The sequence below is a fragment of the Phymastichus coffea genome, unplaced genomic scaffold (genome assembly GCF_024137745.1).
Source record: "Phymastichus coffea isolate CEN01 unplaced genomic scaffold, Cenicafe_Pcof_1.1 PCOF00069, whole genome shotgun sequence".
NCBI classification, from domain to species: Eukaryota; Metazoa; Arthropoda; class Insecta; order Hymenoptera; family Eulophidae; genus Phymastichus; species Phymastichus coffea.
Genome location: NW_026706880.1, coordinates 651423 through 677580, shown reverse-complemented (window position 1 = coordinate 677580; position 26158 = coordinate 651423). Strand labels below are relative to the sequence as shown.

The following is a 26158-nucleotide window of genomic DNA, read 5'->3' as shown; positions in this document are numbered from 1 at the left end:
CGAGACAAGTTGTGTGTTGACTCGCCTTGAGCGATGCTCGACTGAAATATCTTCCCAACGACGACGACCAAATCTCGTATATGCATGTGTCTGCTTTTAACGTGGCACGCTGCGTAGATTAATGACCTACAACTTACTCAAACGTTTGCGCGCCTTCTCTCGCGCGAGTGACTCTCTGTATATAATAGCGCCTCTAATTTCCTTTAATTGTGCGAATTGAGCGCGCGCGAGCGGGCCCCGTTTGCGAACACGTGCATACAGCGATTCACATTATTGGATTAAGCTACTTTTTACACGGATTATTTATCTAGTTCGTTCGATTTCCACTCGTTTTTATCGACACGTGCATGAAAAATTCATCTTGATTTTATTATGTGCAAGTCATCAAACAGAAGATATAAATGCGTAGAGCCGTTTGCAGTTTTATCGAGTATATAAATGAAGTTACGCCACGCAACGTCACCTGGTTGTGAAAAATAATTTAGCCGCTATTGAGACGTACGGATTAAATATGAGATGCGACAGCAACATAGAGGTCAACTAACTCCGTTATACTGACCGGTCAGGCACAGCTGATTAGCTTTTTTCCGCGAGTTGCACTAGTCAGACAAATATTCCATCGATTCTTTTTTCTTCCAAAGTGTAATCACTTCTCTGCAAACGACTGTTCCGTGCGATGCACGAGTCTTATTAACGTACCACACGTTTCATGACACTCGAGAATTGGACATTAGAGCCATCCGAAATATTCGCAAAGTTGTTTGGGGCCACGAGCTGACAATTAAACTCCGGCACGCTCTGTTTTTGTTAAAACGCACGTGCAGTGGTGCAGTGACCAATGGGCGTAAAAAGCACAAAGGCCACGAGCCCGGCAACAGGTCAGTCGACGAAAAAAACCAAGTCAGTGTGCATAACAACGTTTCATCGCTTGATTTAACGAGCGCACTTTAATGATGCGCACACGCCAGTGTCAACGGCTTCAAGGCTTCAAGAATTTCTCATTTTTCGGATGCTTTGGGGCTTCTCGAGAAAAGGTTATTTTCATTTTTTTTTCACTCTGTGCTTTTTACTTAATGACGTAACACGTGCGTGCTTGCAATTTTTCACTCGGTGGACGTGCTTTTTCTACACAAAATTATTTAAAAAATAAAATTTTCTCGTCTACAATCAATAAAATAGATAAGAACAATTCATTGATTATATGGATATCCTTTTTTCAATCAGAAAGCCACTATACGCACAGCGAAGCGCGCGATTTCCAATATACCTTTTTTGCGCTCTGTGAACAGTCGTTTTCAATACCTTAAGTCCCGTAATAGACGTAATGGTGAATAATGTTTCAGTGTCGGCTTCTCTCGAGAAAGAAGGGAAGGGCGGTAAGCATATCATTCTCTTCTCGTTTCCTTTTTTCATCCACCTCCTCTCACTCACTCTGTTTCTTTTTCCTTGCGCGTGATCTGGGGGCCGCTTTTTCAGCGTTTTCAGTCGCAGTGGTTTCGTAACGCACCTCAGAAGTAGTAGCGTTCGATTCCACTGCACAATGAGTGAGCTGGCAAAAAAAAATCACCGAACCGTCGGTTCGTCAAAGCAGTTGTAGCAAACTCGATCAACGGCCCCGCGTCCCAATGATAGTCCATTTCGTACAAGTGCCAGTTACCCGAGGTCGAACGCCGCAGAGTACGGATGTAGCTTTTATAGAAACAAAAGCGAGAACGATTTCGAATTATGAAATTATTACGTATAAATTATTTTGGCAAAAAAATGCCAAATGGATCAACTGACCAACAAAAATGTTGCGAGACGAACAACAGGATGTATAATATAAGCGTTTGCTTCATTGTTTAATGTTCATTTCAATTACGAACCACCAAGGGGTACTTTCTAGCGCTATTAAATCACTGCATTCGAGCTCTTAGGCTTTCTCTCCTTTCTCTCTCACTTTGATTGGCCAAGTCAATCGGAGCCAAGAGACACACAACTGTGCTGGCTATTATTTTCCCACGGCTTTGACGTGACTTTGATATTTTGTCGATCATCGACAAAATAACATGCGACATATCCCAAGTTGATCTTGATTTTCTTTTAATCGACAAATGTAAACATCGAAAGGAACAATTTATTAGAAATGATAAACATATGTAATATTTTCAATAATATCGATTTACAATTATGATCAAAACAGTATGACACTATATCGAACTTCTTTGGAATGTCCGACCACAACGTCATAAACTCCATACATCTTTTTGTACGGGTACTTGTGTGGTTTTGCCGCGCAAAGGAAAGAATGCAATAATTAACGATTAACAAATTGCACCACTTTTTACACGCGTCCATAGCATTGATCGAGAGGCAGGCAATGATCCAACGTTAACGTTAGAAGCCGATCTTCTTGAATGGACAGTTTAATGGTTCTGATAATTCGTCTGATAGCTCATTGCTACAGCGACAATGACACTGCTCTTGGCATCGTAAACGCTAATTTGCAGTTACAGTAAATCGTAAATTGTTCTCATAGGAGCTTTGAAGAATCCGAAAGGCAGTTCAATATATAATTACGATTTAATGCGCGTGTGACTATCCTATCGAAACCGGATCCGCATAAGATGATTTGTTTGCCTAGTAAGAAAACAATAAGGATTGTGTTTGACAGCTTGCGGACCGGCTCGCTGACGTATCTTTTCGCACGTGTATTTCACGATTGAGTTGTGAATTTAGCCAGAGGAAAATTATAAAAGTAAATTGCACATTATTATTGTTGGTCTTTTATGAAATTTTTCATAAATTTGAAAGAATTAAAAAGTAGTACGGATCGTTACATGAATAATACACGCACACACAGCACAATTAGCTCGATCAAACGGCCAATTTAATCGTCGAATTATATCTAACCCTTCGGGGAGTATTGGCGCTCTGTCGCGATTGAATTTTTTTTCTTACGTTTACATCGTGCTCTCTCTCTCTCTCTCTCTCTCTCTCTCCCTCTCTTGCTCAGCAGGTAGCAGCTGTCAAAGAAACTGCATCGGCAGTGTTCCCAGAAGCATTTCCTAGTTTGAAAAGAGAGACTCGCACCAAGGAGGTCGGCCGGCGACGCATGCAAAAACCCATCGATGCTAGCGGATGACTGATGTTCTGCTGCGATTGTTACGAGCTTGTCGCGGAATCGGACTGTCCGATAAAGACTCTCCTCGGCGTCTTTTTGCTGTTGTCGTTACGCGGATCGAAAGAAATATTCTCTCTTTCTCTCTCGGCATACTTTGCCGTGAGGTCCATATTTTCTCGATCGAGAGGTATTTCAAATGCGCGTACCATCAGCGCGATTACGGGCTCTCATGGGATCGCTCCCTTTGAAAAAGGAGTGCGTATGATTATAAGTGGACGTTTTACCTGCATTGGCAATTTCGCATGATTTATCACATCTGCCGACTTTTATTTACTGCCTGCATCGTACGCTTTTAATTGGTGGATATATCATTACTATTAAGCTTTGACTAATTTCTGATAGATTGGACTTTTCGCTGTCGATCATCGTCTTTCTCGTTCATCATATTTGACTCTTTGCCGAGAAGTCAATTTTCCAAGCTACTACATCATCTAATTTGTACTTGCGCGATCACAACGAAGATCCAATTCAAAAGTAAAGTCTCGTAGTTACACACTGCTATACGCGCAAGGAGAGATTTCGGCGAGAGATAAATCGGAAGGGAAGCGAAAACAGCCGCAAGCTAATCCACGTCGATTCCTATCGAGGTGTGCATAATCTTCCGCTTTAAAGCCAAGCATTTTTCCAGTAAGCTAAATAACGAGATAATCAATATATCGAGTGCCGGGGAAAAAAATTGTGCTGACGATGAACGTGTTTTTAACACGGGAATATTGAGACACGCAGAGCTCTGCAGAATTGACTAGTTTTTATTGGAGTTTCGCAAGAAGAAGTGTAACTAACCGTTTCAATGCCCTACTAATGACCAGCTGACCAGCTGTTTTACACTTTTATTTGTAAATTAGGACTCGTGTGAGACTTTTGGCGATTTGCGCCATTCGTATCATGCCACGCAAAAAAGCAGAAGTGTCGAAAGCTAGGTGTTCGACTTTGCGACGCACGGGAAACTATCGCGTTGCACAAGTAAGTCAAAAAAATTACCCAAATACAACCGGCACTCTCTCATTAATTGCCATTGCATTGTAAATTATCGTGACGACAAACGTATTCGATTCACACTTTCTACTTAATTATTCTATCGCCTTTACAAGCCGAGCTCCAGAGACACATCCAATAAATCCATTGCCTCATTACTAAGCATGTATCTTTAATTGAAATCCCGTGTTTTTTTTTTACCGCGTCGATCGACAGCTAGCTTCCAGCTTTTGCGAAACACCTTCGGCGGTGCCGATAAGGGAAGACTTCGGGGCCAGTTCGAGATAAAGTGCCCTCTCACTCTCTTACGTGCGTACAACGGCAGCAGCAAGCAAGCATCGCGTGCAACCTATACCACCACCAGACTCGGGACCTGATGTTATTTATCAGAACGCGATCCCACAACTTATACTTATACGTATAGGGATCTCATTATGGCTGGATTTCGATTGAAGCAAGGCGCCACGAAAAAGACTAATCTCCTTATGTCTAAACGATCGGTGCTCCAATTCTGCGGACTTACCGATCGATTTTCTCTTTTTTCTATTATCGAACGATAAGGACTTCGCAATATTTTCATAGTGGTAAATGGAATCTAAAGAAGATTAAAATCGGAAATAACGGATAACATAATTAAATGAGTTTAGTGTGTCTTATAAACAAATTTTCTATTCATCGTCCCAACATGACGGCCCTGGGTAAAAACGCTGAAACTAATTTCAGCTTCACCTTGTAGTAGGAGGCAAAAAAGTATCATACAAAAATGATACTTTCACGGTTTAGAAAACGTAATTACCGATTTTATGTTTTTTTTCTATTCGTGGACATACAGGTGATCGATACGTTAAATTATGTTGCAAATTCACGGTTAGCTGTAAATCGTAGTACACTGGTTAACGCGTGTCACGATTACTACATCGTGTGAAATAATTTCCATGACACATCGAGAGTTTATGCGAGTTGTATAAGCTTTTCAGGCGCGATAGCGTTTCTTTTTCTCGAGCGGCAGGTCATTCAGTTGCTGGCATTTTTTAATACGTTCGCGCTAAGCTGAACAATAAAAAGTACTGACAGGCAGGAAGAAAAGATAGCAGCGCTGGCCAAAATTATGTTCGCGGCCGTGTACGATTTCCTTTCTTCAATTGAATCGGCAAAACGAAAGGAAGTAGTAATTAATCGCGGCGAATCGGAATGGTCGCTGGAGAAGTGGCTCGCACATCGATTGACTACTGTTCTCTCTGCGACGGGCATTCTTGTCATCGCGAATGAACGTTCTCCAGCGAGCGAGCCAGTGAAAAAAGAGAGGAGAACGGAAAGGGAGGATATAAGGGAGAGAGAGAGAGGACGAATTACTTCTCTCTTCCTCCCACTCCTGATTTTCTCTCTCTCTCTCTCTCTCTCTCTCTCTCTCTCTCTCTCTGTCAGTCGAGCGATGAGAGGAAGAAAGAAAGAACGAGAGGAGGCCTGTTTTGCGTCCTTTTCCTTATCGGCCTCTCCCTCTCGCGGCGTCTCTCTTCCTTTTTATTTAATAATTGGAACGCCCGGTATGTCAGCTTATATCTGTTCCTCGAATCCACTTCCATTTGTGGGCAACACACACGGCCGCGCGGACGACACGCGATTTACAGGCACTCTTGCGTATTTGCTCCTGCTACTCGTCGTCGTTAACTTTTTCTTCGACAAGCCTTCTTCTCTCTACTCCTACGTCGGATAGATGAGAGTCTGTGTGTGACTTACGGGCCGTGTTATACGTAGCACGCCAATTGATAAGCTTTTTTTACGGAGGCTTCACTGGGGAACCGACACTTTCGCGCTACTACTTAGCAGACTTGCATGCTGATAAGATTACTATAATGGCCAGGATTGCTATATTCGATGCCTCCCGAGATACTTGTCCCAGGAAATACCTAGCTGCTGTTATGCTAATTATACGACCTTAGCAGCTGCTCATCTTTTTCTTAATTGCGCATATTCTTATTGTTAATTAGACGATCGAAATGTTGCACTCCGCCGATAACTTCCTTATAGGTTTCAACTTGAAATTAACCGACTTTTTTCGCTTTCAATGTTGGCAATGCAACAACTTGTCAAATAAAAAGAGTCAACGCAATAGAGAAACTTCACCCCGATACGCAAATTACCGAGATATAATGACACTTGAGCGACATAAAACTCCACTCTCGCAACATTTGCTCAGAGGTCCATGAAACTATAAGCGATTATCGTGAACGTGAACCGATTACAAGAGAGTTGGCAAAAATGTGTGCGTTGTGCAGTTCGTACCTTTTTTTCTTTCTCGCTCACCCTCCCCGCCTGCTTGCAGGAGACAAATTTCACGGGGTCGCGCGTCTATTTGCATTTCAATTTCGAGTTGAAAAATGCTCACGTGGCCGCACCGCTACAGGAAACGCGCGATATATAGAAGGAGAACCCCGAGATGGTAAATTGACGTTACGCATTGCAAATACGCGATAGTTATGCTAGCGCTTGATTGCAGGATTTGCCATTTGCTGGAAGATTCAAAGGTGAAATCCAAAGTTGGACGGTACGTGTGCATTATTTCATTCTTTTCTGTGACGCATAGGGACTTGGTTTTCCAAATAAAATACTTATTCACACATTCCGTACATAATTAAATGCATAATTGTACTGCGGATACAATATGAAATGTTATTTTTTCGCGTCAGATCTAACATGAAAATATCTCGTGCCAAAAACACCAAGACAACTGACATTTTTACAACGATATTCATAAACAAGTAGGTCAATTAAACCAATGTGAAATGAGGGTATCGTCATATTAAAAAGCACACTCACAAATATGTCAACGATCAATCAGAATGCCCGCTGAGAAGATGAAGTCGTATACAGCTCGACTGAAAAATGTGTCTGGTCAAGAACGACTCATCTTCATTTGTTAGCCTTCGCAATAAACTTGATCCTATTAATCAGTCGTTTTTGGGAGGTTAACGGCATCGTCACGGCTACCATACATCGATGTCAAGTTAATACTTTCGATACGGTCGGGTTGTAGTTTACGAGTAATGTTGACGAAAAAACAATTGTGTTATATATGTCTGACTACTTCTTATAAATATAGATTTACGAGACGACTTGTTAATGAAGAGTCTTATTAATTGTATCGAACAAGTAAATATATATTTAATTATTCTTTTTTTGTATCCGTGAAAGTTATTCGTAGACATAGATTTTTTTCTGGCTAAATTGAAGCGAATAATTTAGCAAGCGCACTAAACCACAATGGTTACCATTTCAAAAATTAGCATAAGCACGCCACAGTTTCCCTCTCTCTCTCTCTCTCTCTCTCTCTCTCTCTCTCTCTCTCGTACAGTCTTGACGAAATTTAACACATATTTTTGTGTGAAATGCGCATTAGGGAGAAGATACGTGCTTATGTATATCCGAGAGAAAGAGAAAGAGAGAGAGAGAGAGAGAGAGAGAGAGAGAGAGAGAGAGAGAGCAACTCGGTTACACATGTAGGAAAACTCGACGTCCCCTGCCACGGCTAGAGACATTTCGCGCAGCCGGCGTTAAAGTCAAAGTTGAACTTTACACCGTTTCGAGGGGGCGGTGAGGGGGGTGAACGTGATCGCGCGTAGAGGCGCCATGTGTGTGATGCAAAGCGCGTCCCTTTGGCGTATTATGAGTACTTGTAAAGCACGTAATCGCGGCGAAGTTTTGCTCGAGCTTGTAGGCGGGCGCGTCTTGCAACCGAGCATGGCGCGTGGTCAAGAATCCAAAATGCGATAGAAAGAAAGGTATATGGACGAGCGAGCCAATATTGGTTTGTAATAGGTATTTTCAGGAACAGAGAGAGAGAGAGAGAGAGAGAGAGAGAGAGAGGAGAGAGAGCGGGTAGCAAGCCAACAACATCTGTTGCGGTTTAGTTTGGACCTCGATGTTATATATATGTTCTATATCCCTGAATTGAATCTTTTCTTTACGATATCGCTTTCTCTTGTTTTGACTATGTTTTTTTGTTACTGTTCAAACTATATCTCTGGATGACACTTTAATTTCTTTCAGTAGCTTTTATCGTATCATATTTTTTTGTTCTTAATAAAATATTTGTTTTATTCTTGACAACGTACAATAAAATATTTTTTTTTAATAGGAACACTTACACTGAAATACTAAATACAGATCACAATGACGTGCTCTAGTATTAAGCAAGCTGAAAGAGATTTTCATATAAATTTCATATAATTAAATTTTCGTCGTTTTAGTGAGTAAATGTTATTCTAAAATATTTATTGATGTTTGAGAAAGTTACCATTAGATTTATGAGATAGCTCGACTCAATTAGTTTTCAAAATAAAGAATTCTCTCCTGCACTATCATAAATTTGTCACAAACGAACGTGATATTAGTCGAAAGAAAAAGCGTTGATAATTACTCTCATTATATTTATACCAAAAAGTCGCACCTAGTCGCGTATCCTCGTGGTCAAGCTGGCATGTATCCCCTTCGGCAGCGAGCTCGTACAGATATGTGGCGAGGCGCGAGAGCTTTATTGCCGCTACATTGATTTAATGCGCTAGTAATTGGGCTGGCTATATCTGTTTTTCTGGCTGACCAGAGCTGACCATAGTCGCCACACAACTAGTTATATATATATATACATGTGTATATATATATATGTATATTGCGTAGGGTTGCTTCCTTCGCTTTCCCGCAGATGTCGAGAGAAAGAGAGAGAGAGAGAGAGAGAGAGAGAGAGAGAGAGAGAGGATGCAAGGAGGAAGTCGGAGTTTATTGCCGTAGCTTTATTGCCGGCGGCGGCGCACGAGCGAATGTCTTATTCGACGGACCGGACAATTATTAAAGTGCGGATATCGCACCCACGAGAGTGAGAGTGAGGACTACAGTTTGCACAGGAAACTTATTTATACGTACGTGCTCTTGAGAGTTTTAGGTGCTAATGCGTCTCGGTGATTTAATTAAATGACTCGTTAAGGCGCCTTTGTGATACTTACAGCGGATGCTTATTTTTTATGAGTAATAAATACGCCTGAAATGATCCAAAGAACAAAGCTATAAGTGTTAAGAAATTTTTTTCAACCACATGCCGAATGTGAAATATTTAAATATTACAACTTAATATTTAATAAGAATTGACAAAAAGTATTCGGTCTTACGAGTTCATCCCAAAATTCAGACAAAGAAATGAATCACTATCACTCAGTTCACGAAATTCTAAATGAGATTTCAAAAATTAATAGGTGTTTCGTCCTTTTTTATTTATTTGAGTAAATTGTAACCTAAAGTGTTATTTTGCTCATTTCCGTGATGCTAGAATATCGTTATTTACTTGTTCATTTCAAATGAGATATACCGAATATAAATGATCTTTCGTTAGAAAAGAAAAACTAAGTAGAATGTAGTTCCCGTCGCCAGAATTGAAACAATCGCGCAAGAAATGCGATTATCATAAACTTCATAATCATATCCTTAATTTAGAAGCAATGTCGTTGTACTGTATGTGTGCTCTCGTGAAGTATTCAGCAAAGATATTTTTATGGGCGGATGCTTGTCGTATTCAAGATATTATTGAAGCCAAGCAAAAGAACAAAAAAATATAAGGCGACGAGGACGCAGCAACTAGACGACGTTGAATCAAGGGTCGAAAAGCCACCGAGGAATGTTTCGGGCACTGTCGTAATATTTGGCTTTAAATCATGTCCCTGTCGACGCGGGCATCCCAGCAGCACGTGTTAGATGGCGCGCGTTCCTTTGGCAGTCACCTTCTCCCCCCTTGACGCCAACTTATGAACTTATATATATCGCTGCTTGCGCGAAACTTCAGAGAGGGGAATGGCTTTGACTTTTTCTCTCTCTCTCTCTCTCCCACTCTTTCTTCTTAGGGGTTGCATGCGAGTTAGACAAGGAATCTAGAGTTTTAGGCGCCTACATAAGTCATGATTAATGACATTTCGATTGTTCCCTCACTCGCACACGCACACACCCTCTTCTGACTTATCGTCCTTGTTACAATGCATCAAAATTGGTGGATTTATCGTCGGATTTTTCACGATCGAACGACTAGTCATGAATTTAATTACTTTTAAATAAATCTTTTTTTTTTCTCGACGAAATTTTTCATTAGCAATATTCTATTTTTAACGAATTAGATATTCACTTTTTTCGGTAAGCAAGATTAGGCTTATGCGAGCAATTTACGATGGGAGCTCTCTCTCTCTCTCTCTCGACCGGAGCTTTCGTATAAAAGCTTTTCCCTGTAAGCTTTGATACGCTGTCGACTCGACTTCAATTGAGAATACAGCTATTTTTTCTTCTTTTCTTTCATTTCTCTAACTTGAAATATAGGCCAAATATTAATACATTTATTGTTTTTTTATATAAATGTGAAAATCAAATAGATTAAGGCTCAAAATAAATAAGCGGAGCGCGATCGCTACGTGCAACTTATGTACAAAATGGGCCACGTAAATCTAAGATAAAGATACGTACGGAAACATAATTGTTTGTGTTTTTGTTTCAGGTACCGCGATGAAGCGCTATGTTGGACGGATCGGTAAGTTGGATCAGATAACGAGTTTACAATGATAAATACTCGACGAGATGTTTCATAGAAGCTTCGATCGATTGCCTAGAAAATAAGGAACTTTGAAAAGGCCCATCTACACCGATTTCAATTATAGAACTAATAACTCAGAAAGCAGTGTGGGTGCAAGCAAGAGCGTAGAGTTGATCGACGAGCCTGGCTAAATCTCGCAGTTAACTATATGCCCTGATGCGCCACAACAAATTAGATGTAATTAGTCTATCGGCATAAACGGATACGCTGGCCGACAGGCTGCTCGTACATTCGGGAAAAAGAATCCTCATTGGCCTATATGAGATCCGCAAAGCTCGTTCGACCCTGGCCCCGCGAGCCTTAATGACTCGCGTTCTTCCCGTTGAACTTAATAATTGCGCTTCGCGTCGATCAGTCGTGCGAAGAGGCGTGATGCGCGCGAGCGGGGCTAAGTGTAGAGGTGAGCTAATGGCTCGATTTCATAGACGATGCATTAGGCTGCTCTTCTCTCCTCCTTGCGCGATCAGCGAGGAATAATTATGATTTAATAAGCGTGCACGCGAGCGCACGTTGTTGTGATAATGAGCGTTTGGGGGCGCGCACGAGCGAGCCTCCTCTGCGCCGTTGCCAAGTGAAATATCAATTTTGAAGGATTCGCCGGCACTCCGCGTTTGTGCGTCGGCGACGTGTAATTTTCGAAATTGCAGCTGGCAATGGATATTTGCCCAGTGCGACTTGCAATATGCATCCTCGGCGAATCGCTAATTCCAGTGCAGTGCCGCGCGCTCGCGAGGTTCGTTTGTCAAAAGCTTAACGAGCGTCGCTCGTCCGCCGGCGCGCGTTCGCGGGAGGCCAAGATAAACCATTAAAAGCGAAAATTCAGAGGGCAGCCGACTACACATAGAGTGATTGATAGGGCCAGATTGACGAGAGGCCACGACGACCACTTGGCAGTTCCATTGTTCAAACGGTGGCTGCTGCTCGCTGCAGCGCCAAACGAGAAACTGTTCGCGCGCTCAGACGTAAATCAAGCGGTCGCCCCGGTGAAGCGCTGTGTGGCACAGATCGTAACGAGAGTATGATGAGCTTTCGAGCGTGCTTGCCTGTCTGTCTCTGCGTGCGTCGCTCTTGAGAGATTACTACCAAGCGCCAACCTTGCCAGTTATTATTTACAAATTATTTCAAACGATCGACGGCATTACTACCATCAAATCGTTTTTTTTTCTCGCGCCTCAAAGTGGCAACCTTAAGTCAACATCCAAAGCATTATCGTGCAAATGGAATCTTTAACGTAATCACTCACATTGTCGCTCATAATAACTAGCTATATAACAAAGAAATCAATCTTGCTGTATACCGCGCGCCGAGAATTAAAGCACTGACAATTAATAATCATCCTTTGAAAAACTTAGCTCGGTGAAACTTTTCAATAATTAATAGAGATTAATTAGGCGTAATAACATATCTAAATCGAATCTAAAAGTAACAAAAAATGTGTCGGTCGGTGCGAGAGAGAGAACAATTATGCGCGTAATGAGGCTCATGCCAAAATAATTTATAGGCCTGTTTGCACGGAGGTAGGTACAAGAACGAACAAAAAGGAGCCCTTGATCGAACGCAAGAGGCAATTTAATTACGCGAGGATACTCGCAGCTCGAACATCGCTCTTAAATACTTTATTATCGAAGAGCGATAAAACTTCTATAAACGCGAGTAGCTTGGAGAATAGCCCCGTGAACGGCGCGAAGCGACAAAGAAACAAAAACACGACGTCCGAAACAACAACGGCAAAGACTCAAAGAATTATAAAATTGAAAAGAAAAGGGATTAACAAGTGAGGTAAGAGAGACATAATTAATGGTGGTAGAGGCGAGAGAAGGCGGGAGGGATAAGTGCATAGGAGTCGCGCGCGCGTTTGCCGCAATTAACCATAAACGATCGGCGGCTAATTGCAAACAGCCGAACCTTGCGCTCTCGCGAGGTAATTAATAATGTGGCTGACGTTATCAGGCTCGACCCTCTGCTCTCTCTCTCTCTCTCTCTCTCTCTCTCTCTCTCTCTCTCTCTCTCCTGCCTCCGACAATCTTCTCGCCCTGGCTTCCTACTCCTTCCTTTCTAAGTCTCACTTCGTATAGGTGAGCAGCTTTTTTCGACTCTCTCCCGTTGCCTTCGCTTTTCGTCCGTTTATCTCTATATTTTTTTTACTTGTCATTTCTTTTTTCGCTTCCGTAATGAGCTGCGACCGCGGTCGAGATGATACACTACTGAGAAGATAACGCTGAGTGGGAAATTCAAATGAGATGCTTGCCGAGGTGTCGTCGGCTAATGTTTTATCTTCGCTGTATTTAATAGGTCTTAAATCAAATAAACTTCCAAGTCTATTTTTTTCAATTTTCAGAATATCATCCAAAAATAGGGCAGTTTTAATTTAGATATTCATTGGAGTACAAGGAATCTTTGTATTTTACCAATCGTGGACGGTATAATTTATCATTATTAAAATTATAATGCCAGAGCAGAAACAAATTGTTTATTTTAGAATGACTTGAGTTACAAAGAAAGCTTTTCCGAAATTTTATTCAAGACTTTTCGTTGTATCAATGTAAATATCAATGATAGCCGCAAATCAAGAATACTTTAAATAGAGTAAAAATTCCAGTGCTTTTAACATTTTTAATAAAATATCATAAAAAACTCAATATTGTAGAACACCGTCAATTATGATTACTATTCGACTTTTCTCTTCGAGTGGACGTCTGGTCATCTTATTTAAGCAAAAAAGTGGTATTACTCAGGAAATTATTTGATTAATCATCTTCCATCACTTCTAATTTCTTGTCAGCAATCTTTCTCGCTCAATCATTGTGAGCTAGTTTACTTAAAAAACACCTCATCGCATGGCCTCCTCTTATTTATTTCTAAGATTCTGGTTATTTGTATATAATAATGAAATCTTACTTTAATTCAACATTTATTTGAAATAGGTAAGAAATGCATTGAAATTACGTTAATCATCAGTATAAATTAAAATATATCGAAATTAGAAAAATCTTAGCCACAACGTAAACATATAAGTAAACTGACTCATCCCATGCAATCTCAAGCAACAACTTTCACATGAAACTTGGCAAGGGTAAAGAAGACAACAACAAAATACAAGCAAAGAAACTAAGTTTTTATCTGGCTGCACTAAATTACACGCATCATGCAAATGCGCGAGCCGCTCATATTCAAAGTCAAGGCTACTCAAGACAGAGAGAGAGAGAGAGAGAGAGAGAGAGAGAGAGAGCGTCATCCCGTGAAATTTTCGTTCCTAGTGTTATTTATTTTTTTTCGTTCGTTGGGGGCGATAAGATCGGGACAGCCTGATAAGCTGTTGCTGCGCGCTGAGGCGAGCAGAAAAAAGGATCGGACTCGCAAATTGGACGCTGCCAGTCAATAATTATTAAGCGCATCGATTAAACGCCGCTCTTGGAGCTCTCGCAGGAGAGACGCACGGTCACTTGATTGATCAGCGATCGTAAGTCGATATGCCGTTGCACTCTTTCCCTCGAGAGAGAGAGAGAGAGAGAGAATATACCTATGTGCACTTGTAAGAGGGAAGGTAGAGCGACTCAAATTAAATCAAAGCTTTTTACACTTGTAAATCCTTTTAAATTACTGCTGTTAAATGAAGCTCTGACGCGATGGAGACTCAGCAATATTTATGCTGTCAGTTGTAATAAATTGATTATTTAGCTTGGCTTTATTCCAAACGACTTTTTGCGTAGCGCTTGTAAAATTACTGTTAAAACTAATGAGATTAAAGTCATTTCGTAGTACATAGAAATATTTTCTTTGCGTGTATATTGTCCAGTTATTTTCCGACGATGAAGGAGCATCTACAAACTTTGAAAAAATGTTATGAAAATAGGTATAATGCAACGCTGCCTCGCGATTAAAAGAAAAACGATACGAAGTTGCATGACATTATATTTAAATTCAATTTGTAATTGTAAAGACCAACTTGGTAAAGGCGATAAAAGTTCGAGACTTGTTAAATCTCTTCATAAAAACTGTATAATGACGATTAAACTGGATGTCGTTACTATATACTTGGCGCATTGTTTTCGTCAGCCACTCTCATTTCGTTCTGACTTCACTTCTGCACCAGCAGCAGCAGCATCGGTAGTGTTCGCCTCAGATCCAATGCTATATTTATTGTATCGGAGAATGAGAGAGAGAGAGAGAGAGAGAGAGAGAGAGAGAGAGAGAGCGAGAGAGAAAGAGAGAGACGAAAGACCCGCCACCGCATTCCGCGAGTATGCGCCGCCACCGTAATGAGCGCTCTCCGGTCCTGTCTGTCTTTCCGTCCGCCTGCCGTTCGATCGCCTTTGTGTCCCCCTTTTTCCTTCGCTTCGTTGCTGAAGCTAGACTTGATCAGCTGCGCCAATTCTTTTGCCACCTTCACTTGCTCTCATCTTCTTTTTTTTCTATGTACCTCACGTCTTTTACATCAACTTGTGAATCGAACTATATGATATGATACGTGCCGATCTTGAATATCCTATTAATAAGTTACATTTAACATGGATAAGATTTGAAATCCAATTGAGGCAAAAAGTCGTGAATATTAAGAGCAATATTACTGTAATTGAATACTAGTGTAGTTTGACCTGGTCGTACAATCATGAGAACAACATCAATTGTCGGATCTCATTGAGCCATGTAAGAACCTTGATTGTATGAAATGTGACCAGTTGACTGAAACATTAGAGTTACGATTATCTTAACACAGAAAGTATGCTAATAAGTTGTTAATCACGTTTTCGTTGTCTTGTACAACCTAACAACATATTTAGAAATGAAAAAAACGGCAGGTACATAATTCTGCGTAACAAGTAAAACGAGCCTCCGCATAAGAAGCACGAAAGGGAGAATGAGAAAGCTTTATCTATCCAAATCACATGGCTATATATACGTTAAACGAAGGAGCAGAGTGGGCGCTACATTCGAGGATCGGCAAAGGATGCGAAGCAGCAGCAGTATGCGCCACCGGTTGAATGGGTTTTAAGCCCCCGCGGCTGATCAGGAACTCGCGTGTGTCTGACGTTCGGCCTGTTTCACGCGTTTAGCGCTTGACTGCTACCTGTAACAGGTATCAAATGAAGATGATACCGCGTGTTTGGCAACACGCCGACGGAAAATGAAGAATTCTCATTGAGCATATCTTTCTTTCTTCCTCTTTCCTTCGTTCGCGAGCAAAAACTCAGTTACGAGAGGCAAACGCAACGAATATCAGAAGAAACGGCGTAATTAGGTTTAATAAGTGGCGCGCGCAGCAAAACAAATTATCGTGCGATACGTCATGCGAGAAAGACGCCAGGTAAAAGATCGAATCTGAAAATCAACCCGTTCGGCGGTCGAGCCATTATAAGTTCTTTTTACCACCCGAGCCGAGAGAGAAAAAGCAAAACAACGAGCTGCCGGCAGGCAATTTTTGGCTGATCGGAATCGTTCAATCGTCCAAGGTTCAGTGGCACACACAAAGTTGCTCGCGACAGCAAAAACGACAATGGGGAAAGGGACGAACGACCAACGTTTTGCGTTCTATATACGTGAGAGAGAGTGGAATTTGTCGGGAGAAGGGGACCATTTTTTCGATTACGAGGAATGTGGAAGCGCGAGCTATTAGAGAACGTTTCGAAATTTCTTATCCAAAGGACAGCGCGCAACCCCTCATAAAACGAGATCTGAATTAATCAATGACTAGCGGCGCATATGCGTTTTGAGAGAAAAAGGGGAGAAGAAGTGCAAAAAGAAAGTTTACGCAACTAATCGGCGTGTACTTTGCGCCGATACTCCATCTTTTTCGGCGAAAACATGGAATAATCACCTACGTTTGCGTCGCTTTTTTTTTTCTTCCGACTCGCGTTAACGATATATTTCCTTCCACGAGCACGTAGCGAAGACCGCGTGCAAAAACCATTCGACGCTTTTTTTGCTGAAATTTGTAGCGAGAAACTTGTTACGGGCTTCAGTTTACTCAAATTTAATTAGGTCGATCGCGCAAACTGCCCTGCGTCGATCGCTCGTATATCGCGATGACGTCGCCTTCCGAATAATTATTGCCCTCAATTTGTAAATATGTTGTTAGATTGTTCTGCTTATCTTGCTATAAGTCTGCATAACAACTATTTCAACTGGTTCGGACCAAACTACTCTTAAAATACCTTTTTATGACAAAATTATCAATCCGGTATCAGCAATTTCTTTGTCGCAAGCTAAATTTGGAAAGACCAGTCAGAAAATCCGGTTTTTTCGATCTTCAATAGACAACTTATGAAAATATATGTACATACATACTGAATTCGTTGGAAATCTAGGTTAAATCGCAAGCGAACTTACGTACACTACACAGCAAAAACTGGACCAAATACCATTTCGAATACTCGCTTACAGCGAACAATAAAGTATTGGAGAGTTAAAACGGCTTACAAAACCGCGAACGAACTGCGTGTGATTGACGCATCGTTAACTACACAGAGTCGAAAGTGCCATACGTCTTCGGTTCCGATCGTAAGTTCGATGATGCACAAAAAAGTCGAACCCATGCACAATCTTGAAGAGAATTTCCGTACAAGAGGTTTTCTCCCCCTAGCAGTCAGGCGCGTCATTACATCGCCTCGAGTCGCGGGAGATCAGTTGAGCCGATCGCTATTACTATCGCTGACAGCCTTTAGAAATATCGAAACGTTTATTGAAAAATCCTCTCTCTCTCTCTCTCTCTCTGTCTCTCTCCTCTCTCTGTCTCTCTCTGTCTCTCTCTGTCTCTCTCTCTCTCTCTCTCTCTCTCTCTCTCTCTCTCTCTCTCTCTCTCTCACGGTGCACACGCGCGAGTAAAAAGTTCCAGTAGCCAATCAGCAGGTGGTAGTGTAGGTCTGCTTAACGAGCGGATTCCGCGAGATTCATTCTTTATGCCTCCCCCCGCTTGCTCGAAGCGGTAATCGAACGCCCATAAAGAAACTACACTGCAACTTTCATATATATACGTTTTCATCCTCGCACTCTCGCTTTTTCTGCGTGTCTGCACTTGCCTTATTTTCCGCGGTAAAACCAAGCGTTTCTTTGTCTCGCGCACACGCGTGCGAACCAGTTCTATGTGCTCTGAAAAGACAAAACCACTTCATCGATGGAAATTCGAAGTGTTACGTCGATTCCCTACATAATCAGTAAGGAAAGCTTAAGCAATCTGGACTTTGCTTTGGAGCCAGTCGTGAGATGCGCGAGGCAAGAAATCGTCAATTTGTTATTAGCCGTATCTTCGATCGCTGCTCAACAAATTTCGCGTACACACGTATGATTGAATGGACGCTGAGCTGTTTGCGGGGCGCGCGTATACGATTGTTTTGGCTTTTGTGCTCCGCGTCCGTGGCAGTCGCGCGGCGCGCTATTTTTAAAAGAGACTTGTGACACGCGAGTGTTTTGTCGACGGTATGGCAAGTATACGTGCGAGATCACGTTTTCGCGTAAGCGCACGCGCGAACGTTTTGGAGCGTGAGTGAGATTCTTGATCTTGTTAGGCTGATCGACTTCTTTCGGCCGCGAGAAAGAGCTTCGATTGATTTTAATGATAATTGACAAGCGTTCGAATTGTTCTCCCACTCGCGATCGCACGGTGACGACACTCGCTGAAACGCACCGTCGACTAAGAATTGTTCCGCGAGGCGTGATATCAAGATAAATAAACGCGCAAGCTATAAATAAATCGAGAAATATAATAAAATCAAATAAGACGCAAGCGTGAAACATAAATTAAGCCGAATCGCAGAAAAAACGAAGGAGCAGAAAAAGGAGGAGGAGAAGAGTAAGGAGTCGGCGTAACGACACGAAGAGACGTATGAGCGCGAGTGTAACAAGAAATCATCCCATAACAAATGCCAGCAGCCGACTAATGAATAAAAGTAGAAAAAGAATCCGTAGTCGTCACAATGATCGGTGCAGAGAGACCGATAAGAAGATCCGGCATCCCCATTCGTGGCGAGCTTGAGAGACAGAGAGGAGTCTGCAAGTGCGGAAAGAAAAAACGTCAGAAAAGTCGTAAATGGGGTATATCGACAAGAGCTGCTTGTAATTAGTAGGAATCGACTATTAATCCGCACGACGTTGCCTTTGTGTTTTTTTTTATTTGGTTGATTCCTTATATGTACCGATCGAGACAGACACGCTGTCTTCTTCGCTGCGGATGGCTTGAAACGATTAACGAAAACTTCTCCAAAGGGTTATTGTTACTACTACTACGCCGCGATGTTTTTGCAATGAAGATTCTGCGCGTACTTGTTTTGATGGTTAGGTGCAAGCATTCCTCGCGCTTCAATGCCATCACAATTAATTGAACCAACACCACGTTGTAAAGATTTTTATCTAATATATGTATCTTTTTAGGAGATATTCTCGAAATATAAAATTTTCATTAGAAACATCCAACGCACATGGTCAGAACAGAACCTTCCGATTCTTGGAGTTGGGCTTATCTCGATTCGCAATCGGCTTGTTCGAGACAATATCTCTTTATTCCGCTGACACACTGCTGCACACATTATCACGCTGTGAATCCGCTCGGACAAAGAAGTTGAGAGAGAGAGAGAGCTAGGAAGAATAAAATCAAAAGGCCAGACAACTTGGCCTCTTTCCAAAATTATGGGCTCGACATTATGACTTGTAGTCTTACGAGTTTCTTTTTCTCCTCCATAAACGTGATAAGTATAATGACAAAACCAAATGTTATTTCACCTTGTACAGTCGCCAATGTCACTCGTGCGTCTCTTAATACGTAGATATCATTTGACGAGTGGGACGAGGAGTATCCGAAGAAGCTGATTGTAAGGTCGGCTATTTTGTTGAAACGTTTAAATTAGTAACAAGTCATCATTGCGAAAATGAATATAAACATCTCATTAGCTCTTCTCTTCATGTAAGTCTTTAATGGACTCGCTTTCCAAGATCACGTCCCAAGAGCACGATTAACAAAATAAACGTGTCACTTACTTGGTGAATAATTCCCGATATCAACAGATTTAATGTCGATTGAATATACCATTAAGTAAATAATAAAACATTCAAGGATCACAGCCTTTCCGATCAATAAACATCCGCCATTCAAAGCTAACGAGGACCGCAGATAAAAGTAAAATAAATAAATATCGGTGTCCATTAACATAATCAAATAAATCCACAGTGACGCCGAAAGTCTTGCATTAAACGAGTCGAACAAGCCCGGGAAATTAAAAGTTGATCGGAAGAAAAGCTAATCCCCCATGCCAAATACATGAGAGTACATTAAAAATGCATCATCCTAGAGGGCTGTTCGATTGCTCTCCCGAACTGATCGTACCGAGATAGAGGTAATCTGAGCGAATCGATGATCGCGGCCGTGGAAAATCATTGGAGAGGGGTAGATAGCGAGGAGGCTTTATTGGCGTCTCGGGGCTTGCCTCGACTCTCTCGACCCAAATGAAGATAGAGAGCGGTGGATCCCGACACGCGGTTTATAAGACGGAGGGGCGTTTCGATTTAACTGTGGCACGCGTGCTGCTCTTCGCGTGTTTCTCTGCTTGTAATACGCGAGGGTTGCTGCTTGTCAAAGAGTTTAACTTTGTGGCTGTTTTTCCGCACAAAATATGTCTATTCTAACTGTGTCATCTTTTCTGCTTTTTTTAATTATCACTAATTTACATAATTCTTCAACTTGTATGACAAAATTATTCATCTACGATTGGAGATATTTCTGGCCAAGCGGTCAATCTCATTACGCCATCTAGCTTATAGTTACTTGCTATCTTCGAATTCAGGCGAGCATCAGCCGCGCTGTGGCAATGTGTCGATAGAATCACGGTATCGATCGTTCACTTAGAATTTTAATTGACTAAAAACTATATTTTTGCTTGGTGCAAACAAACTATTCTTATTTTTCCACATTGCTGTAGTCGTTCAAGCTACTATTTCTGAAATATAGCTACTAATCCATTTGTCATGTTTTACTTTATCAAACGAATTTAAAAGGACTTTCATAGGGCAGAAAAAAGGGTAAAGTATCGCGTTTATAATGAATAATAAAACTAACTATAAAAATGTTGAAATTCTATACTTTAAGAAGCATTTTCGTATAGTGAATCTTGAATCGGAGCGTTGTAAATAATTTTGAGATGATAAAATTTTTCTTTATAAAAAGTTACGTTACAAGGTAAACCCACCTTCACGCACTAAGAAAATAGTTCGCTTGAAATTATTTCAACATTCAGTAAAAAGTTGTGATTATTTGCGCTTAAGATGGCAACACAACGTACACCAACCCCATGTTATTGAGACTCTTTGAATGAAATTCATAGTAAATAGCTGGAAATAAAATATATTGACAAAAACATTTATCCGAGCAACTATTATGCAATTGGCAACTGGCAATTAGACGTGTCGCCAACAAGTAGACAGAAAGAGTCAAGTGCGTGCGTGGAGTTCCACGTGAGAGCACTGCAAAGTCGGCATTAGGTGCATAATGCACGCAAAGCGGCGGCGGCGGCGGCGCGCGCGCGCGCGTGCGTGCGTGCGAGGAGAAGGGAAAAAAAGAAGTGCGACATAGCCGAGCAGCAGCACGCACAAAGGGCGGGCAACGAAAATCTAGCCGAGTAGAGGGGGCGTTGCGCAGTGGAGATCAACCCCTCTCGAGTGAGAGAACAGAGAAAGAGCAACCGGCCGCCTGCCGCTGTCACGCACTCGATCGCACGCGCTCAAGGCGTCGAGAGCTTTTACCCGTATAGCTATAGTCGCGCGGCGATACGCACTTGCTTGCTCCTCTTCTGGCCTATTGCCAGCGCAAGCGTCGCTGTCGACCATGTGTTTGTGGATGAGACGATTGTTCGAATTGTCAAGGTGCACGGGATATCATTGACATGGACGTGCAAGCGTACAGTGGGATGTGGCAAGCGGCGGCGGCGGCGGCGACGGCGCCAAATTTGTATTCGAGCGCTTATGGCGCCACGCCGGCAGCCGCGCATCCCGCGCTTATGCAGCTGCGCGCTAACAGTAACCAATTACATTCCTGGTTTCATTCCAGGAAGCCGTCCATGGACGACGTCGCCAATCCCAACTCCGTCAACGCTCGGTGAGTACATTACTCTTATTATGATCGTTATCTAGTTTTAGATTTGCTTAATCTGTCATATGCAGGTTTACTTGCTTTTGCCGCATCATTTTTCTGACGCTTACGCCGACAAAATTGCCGTTTTCGATTAAGACAACAATTAAAATCTGATTTTGGTAACATTATTTGCAATGCTCACAGAATTTGTGCATCGAAAGAATAACCGCTCACGTTTCACATCAGATCAATCAACTATTTAGCTCTTCGAAGCAAGAAAAATAATGACGTAATACTAAAATTCCGCATTGAAGCAGAAAAATAATACGTTACTGGCTTCCGTCCTCCAGCAAACAAATACTATTGTAGCATTGAAGTACATATATGTCGTATACTTATTTCAAAACATTAAAAAGAAAGACAGCTACGCTATAATAAAAAAAAAATACTCAAACAGATCGCTTGACTTTATCACCAGCACGCAAACAAGCATTATACAATTCGCATCATCGAAAAACGACAAATTCTCATCGAGTTAAGTGTAATGGGTCTAGGCTGGGTATTACCACTGAGAGCGACGAAGATAGCGTTGCAAAGTCTTTAAGCCGCAAGAAGTCTATTCTTTGCGAGTCTTATCGGTCGCGATCACATCAACCCCTATACTGTTTTCGCCACTCGACCCTTTTACTATTTTCCACTTCGCTCTTGGGGACAGATCAGCGGGCCTATCCGACACCCCGTAACAATTGAACTCTTAATAGAATCACATTCGTTCTTATTACCCGCCGAGGTCAACCGAATATCTGAGAAAATACCTTGAAACCTTGTTACGCGACGCCTTCATTGCATTTTTTTAGCTATAGGGAAAAATAAATTATCAACAGTTTATTAAATTTTTTTGTTCATTTAAAAGAATATTAAACTTTTCATGAGATTCAACTGGTGTAATCGATTGTTTTCTCGGGCAATAAATTCTCATTGCTCTTTTCTATTTCTAAACGTAACAATGAGTTGTTCAGAGATGATTGAAACTTCATATAGCCCAAAAAAAGTGTTCGCTGTCCTCCGCAAAGCTTCAATTAAATAACTTGAACCAGTCGAAAGACCAAAATAATTTGTTTCCCAGAAAAATTCATGAATGTTAATGCAGAGTCAACTTTGTCGGTGTTGACTCGTAAAGGCGACAAACGAAGCTCCCGATGACAAGCGACTTGATGCCTTAATTAACTTGCCATTTGAAGGCGCATCCGAAACGGACAGGGTTCCAGGAGATACTTTACACGTGCTCATTAACTACTTTTTTTCTGGTGAATACGAGTTTCGTGTCCGCGCGCGCACTTTCGAACGAAACAGCCTTCTTCTTGTGATAGAGCGCCGAATCCAACTAATAACACTCTCGGCATTTCTCTTCCTTATGAGTAGACAAGTTTAGAATGAAATTTGCCGTACAATAATGTCGACATACATTCAAACAATATAGACATAACAATCTAAAATTCTATTTTTCTCTGATATTTGGATCTATATCCGTTTGTGCAAACGCAGAGCGTAGCTCTTTGCGGCTGGCAGTCTGAAAAATATGCTAATTCAGGGCGAATTAAACCATTAAGAAGCTGACGGTTGAGACGGCGAGTTTTGCCCGAGCACTTCTTCTTTGCAAAGTTGCCCGCGCGGGAATAGATATATAGCGAAAAGATCGAGGGAGAGAATAGCTTTTACTCTTTAATTTGTCCTCGAATTCACAAGATCGTTAACGATCGCGCGCGCAAGGGTGAATCTTCTACTAATCGACGTAATTTTATTCAAATTCTGGATGGTCTGCATCTATAGAACTGCTTGGAAAAGTGGAACGGCTTCACTGAACTATTTTGATCTGGAATTATGGGGCACGTTATCAACAAATCAGAAAATATATTATCAGATCTATTGAATAAAAAGGAAAAAAGAAAAGCTAAGAGTCTTTTGCCGCGAATATTATAATTAGATAATGTTTAGTTATTTTTCATTGCTAAAATTATATTTTATTGCTTGTGATAACATATATTTCTTTGAAATAATTAAAAATCACAGAGTTATCAGTGTATACAAACAGCATTCGTACCTTCGACTCCGTTAACTCTCTCGTTAAGCATTAAACTAATCTGATAGAAGTGGAAAAGGGGTAGCCGCAGGGGGTTCTCCATTATACATACTCTCCACCCACAAATCTCACGTGTGCGCACAGCACCGTGAAGCGCAACAAAGTGTGGATTAAAGAAGCAACACTGCGCCATATGAGTTATGGCTCCCACGTACCGCGCCGAGTTATTATTTCCACGTGATTTACGTGATATAATGGCCATTTTCGAACCAATGAATTACGCACTCTCGCAATTATGTTGTACCCATGCGACCATTCAATTGCTAACTAACATGACAACTCTCGCTTCGCGCATACAGCTTCCTTTCACCTGTGCCTTTCAAAACTGTTTCTCGCTCTCTTCTTTTGTAGTCGATTTTCCTTCGGTCTCTCGGTACACTCCGTATACTTCTAGTTCACTTGGTTCATTGATCTTTGTTTACTTCTAAATACTGATCCGTATTCATAGTTTTTCTAAAAACCAATGCGACAATTCCAAATAATTTTTAGCGTATTTTGTTCGTTTAGTCTCTCGGTATCATGTTTAATATATGACAAGAGCTACTTATCAATATTTACAATAAAGAAAAATACAGCTGGTGAAAGGGTGCGTCGAAAGCCACTCAGTGATAAGAGAGAAGCATTGTTGCAAATTAGCATAGAACTGAGTTACTGATAGAAAGATCATCGCGATAAAGGTTATTGTGCCCTTATCAAGTAGTCAGCCGGTCTACGTGACAAGTGCCCGACTAAGAATCTCAGATTGCGAGAACGAGAGGGGGCGAGGTCGAACAAAACGAATTTATCCGTAGCAAAGCGCACGGCATTCCTAATAAGCCTCGTAGTTGGAGCGTAGTCGTGACGATGGCGTGCCGCCGCCCGCGGAAGGCAGGTGAAGGCTACGCGCTGCCCTCGAGAAGCAGCGGCACACCAGCCAGTGCGTGACGTCAGTCGGCCGTCGGAGGTGCGCGCGACGTGCAGGGATCCCCCCGGTAGCGGCGGCAACACACAGCTGGGTCACGTGCGGGCAACCGGCAGAACGTGAGCTCGCTGACTTAAATCGAGAGCCGGCGGCTGCACAGCCTCGCAGAACCGATCTCGAAAGCGCGCGACTCTCCGTTGCTCCCCTACCGCACCCGCCACACACACACACACACACACACACAATCAGCACGCGCGTACACGACGCTTGCGGAATCGGAATTGAGCTCACGTCCCGGACGCGCCTTATACTCGCTTCGACAGAGAGAATATTTCAAAGCTTCGCAGACCGAGTGTCTGCGATCGCTCTCCTCTCAACAATTACTCGCTATCCGCACGGCCACGCACGGGCACGCACGCAAGGGGAAGATTGACCCTGACTACCTGCCACAGTGCTCGCTATCTACGCTACGTACGACAGATTTTCAAAAAAACCTCAGAAGTCAACGCTGCCTCGATGAACTTTTTATTTTCAACATCCGTACGCAAGGTGCGTTTGAGCAATTGTGCGCGTGTCTCGTGGCAGCACGTAATAACACTCTGTAGTGGCATCTGATCGGGAGTAGTCGTCTGCCTGTTTGCTGGCTTTTTAAATAAGAGCTGCCTCGTATACCGGCACTTAACGGTCAATTACTATTACGGGAAATTAAATCAATCGAGGCGTTTATTTAAGAGGGCCCCGGCTACTCTTCAGCTTCGTCGTCGCGTCAGCCAGGCGATTGTCTCGGTAGTCGGAGCGTCATCTTTTCTAATCTTCAACACTTTCAAACATTACTTGTGAATCCCAATCAAATGCCACATGCACTTACGTGTCTTGCTTACTTACTTTTAACCAAGTATTCCGACAGCTTGGCTGCTCTAACAAGTTGAGAACCAATTTCTCTCTTAAAAATAATAAAACAATATCATGAACAACGGCGAAAGATATTAGGCGGTAGTATTAAAACTTTTCTGGTCGTTTTATCGTTACATGTAACTGCCTCAATCTCCATATTTGAAATGTCAAAAGAGCTATATACCAAACTGCTGAATCGTTTATTTAACGTCGATGCTTTAGACTCGATTTACACCATTTTCGCAATGAAGATTAATAATCTTTAACAGTGACTGAACAATAACAAATATTAAGATTTTTTTTGACAAACCATATTCGTAGAATCTGGTATTAAAAAAGACCTGAATTGTAAATAAAAAATGAAGCATGGATCATTACACAATATAAATGTCTCAACTTGTAAACTTAATAAA

General features: G+C 41.8%; 1 protein-coding gene across 4 annotated transcripts in view; it reads left to right on the top strand.

Annotated features, from left to right (window-relative positions):
- LOC131667660 (protein trachealess) overlaps positions 1–26158 on the top strand; it is a 110439-nt gene that overhangs the window by 8991 nt on the left and 75290 nt on the right. For 3 of the 4 annotated variants that reach the window (XM_058941241.1, XM_058941240.1, XM_058941239.1), the window contains exons 2-3: positions 10662–10694; positions 21787–21834. In XM_058941241.1, the coding sequence (XP_058797224.1) occupies positions 10662–10694; positions 21787–21834 (81 nt within the window). Of the gene's footprint in view, positions 1–10661; positions 10695–21786; positions 21835–25274; positions 25401–26158 lie in introns of those variants that run through there. The other variant, XM_058941242.1, reaches the window with a different exon arrangement.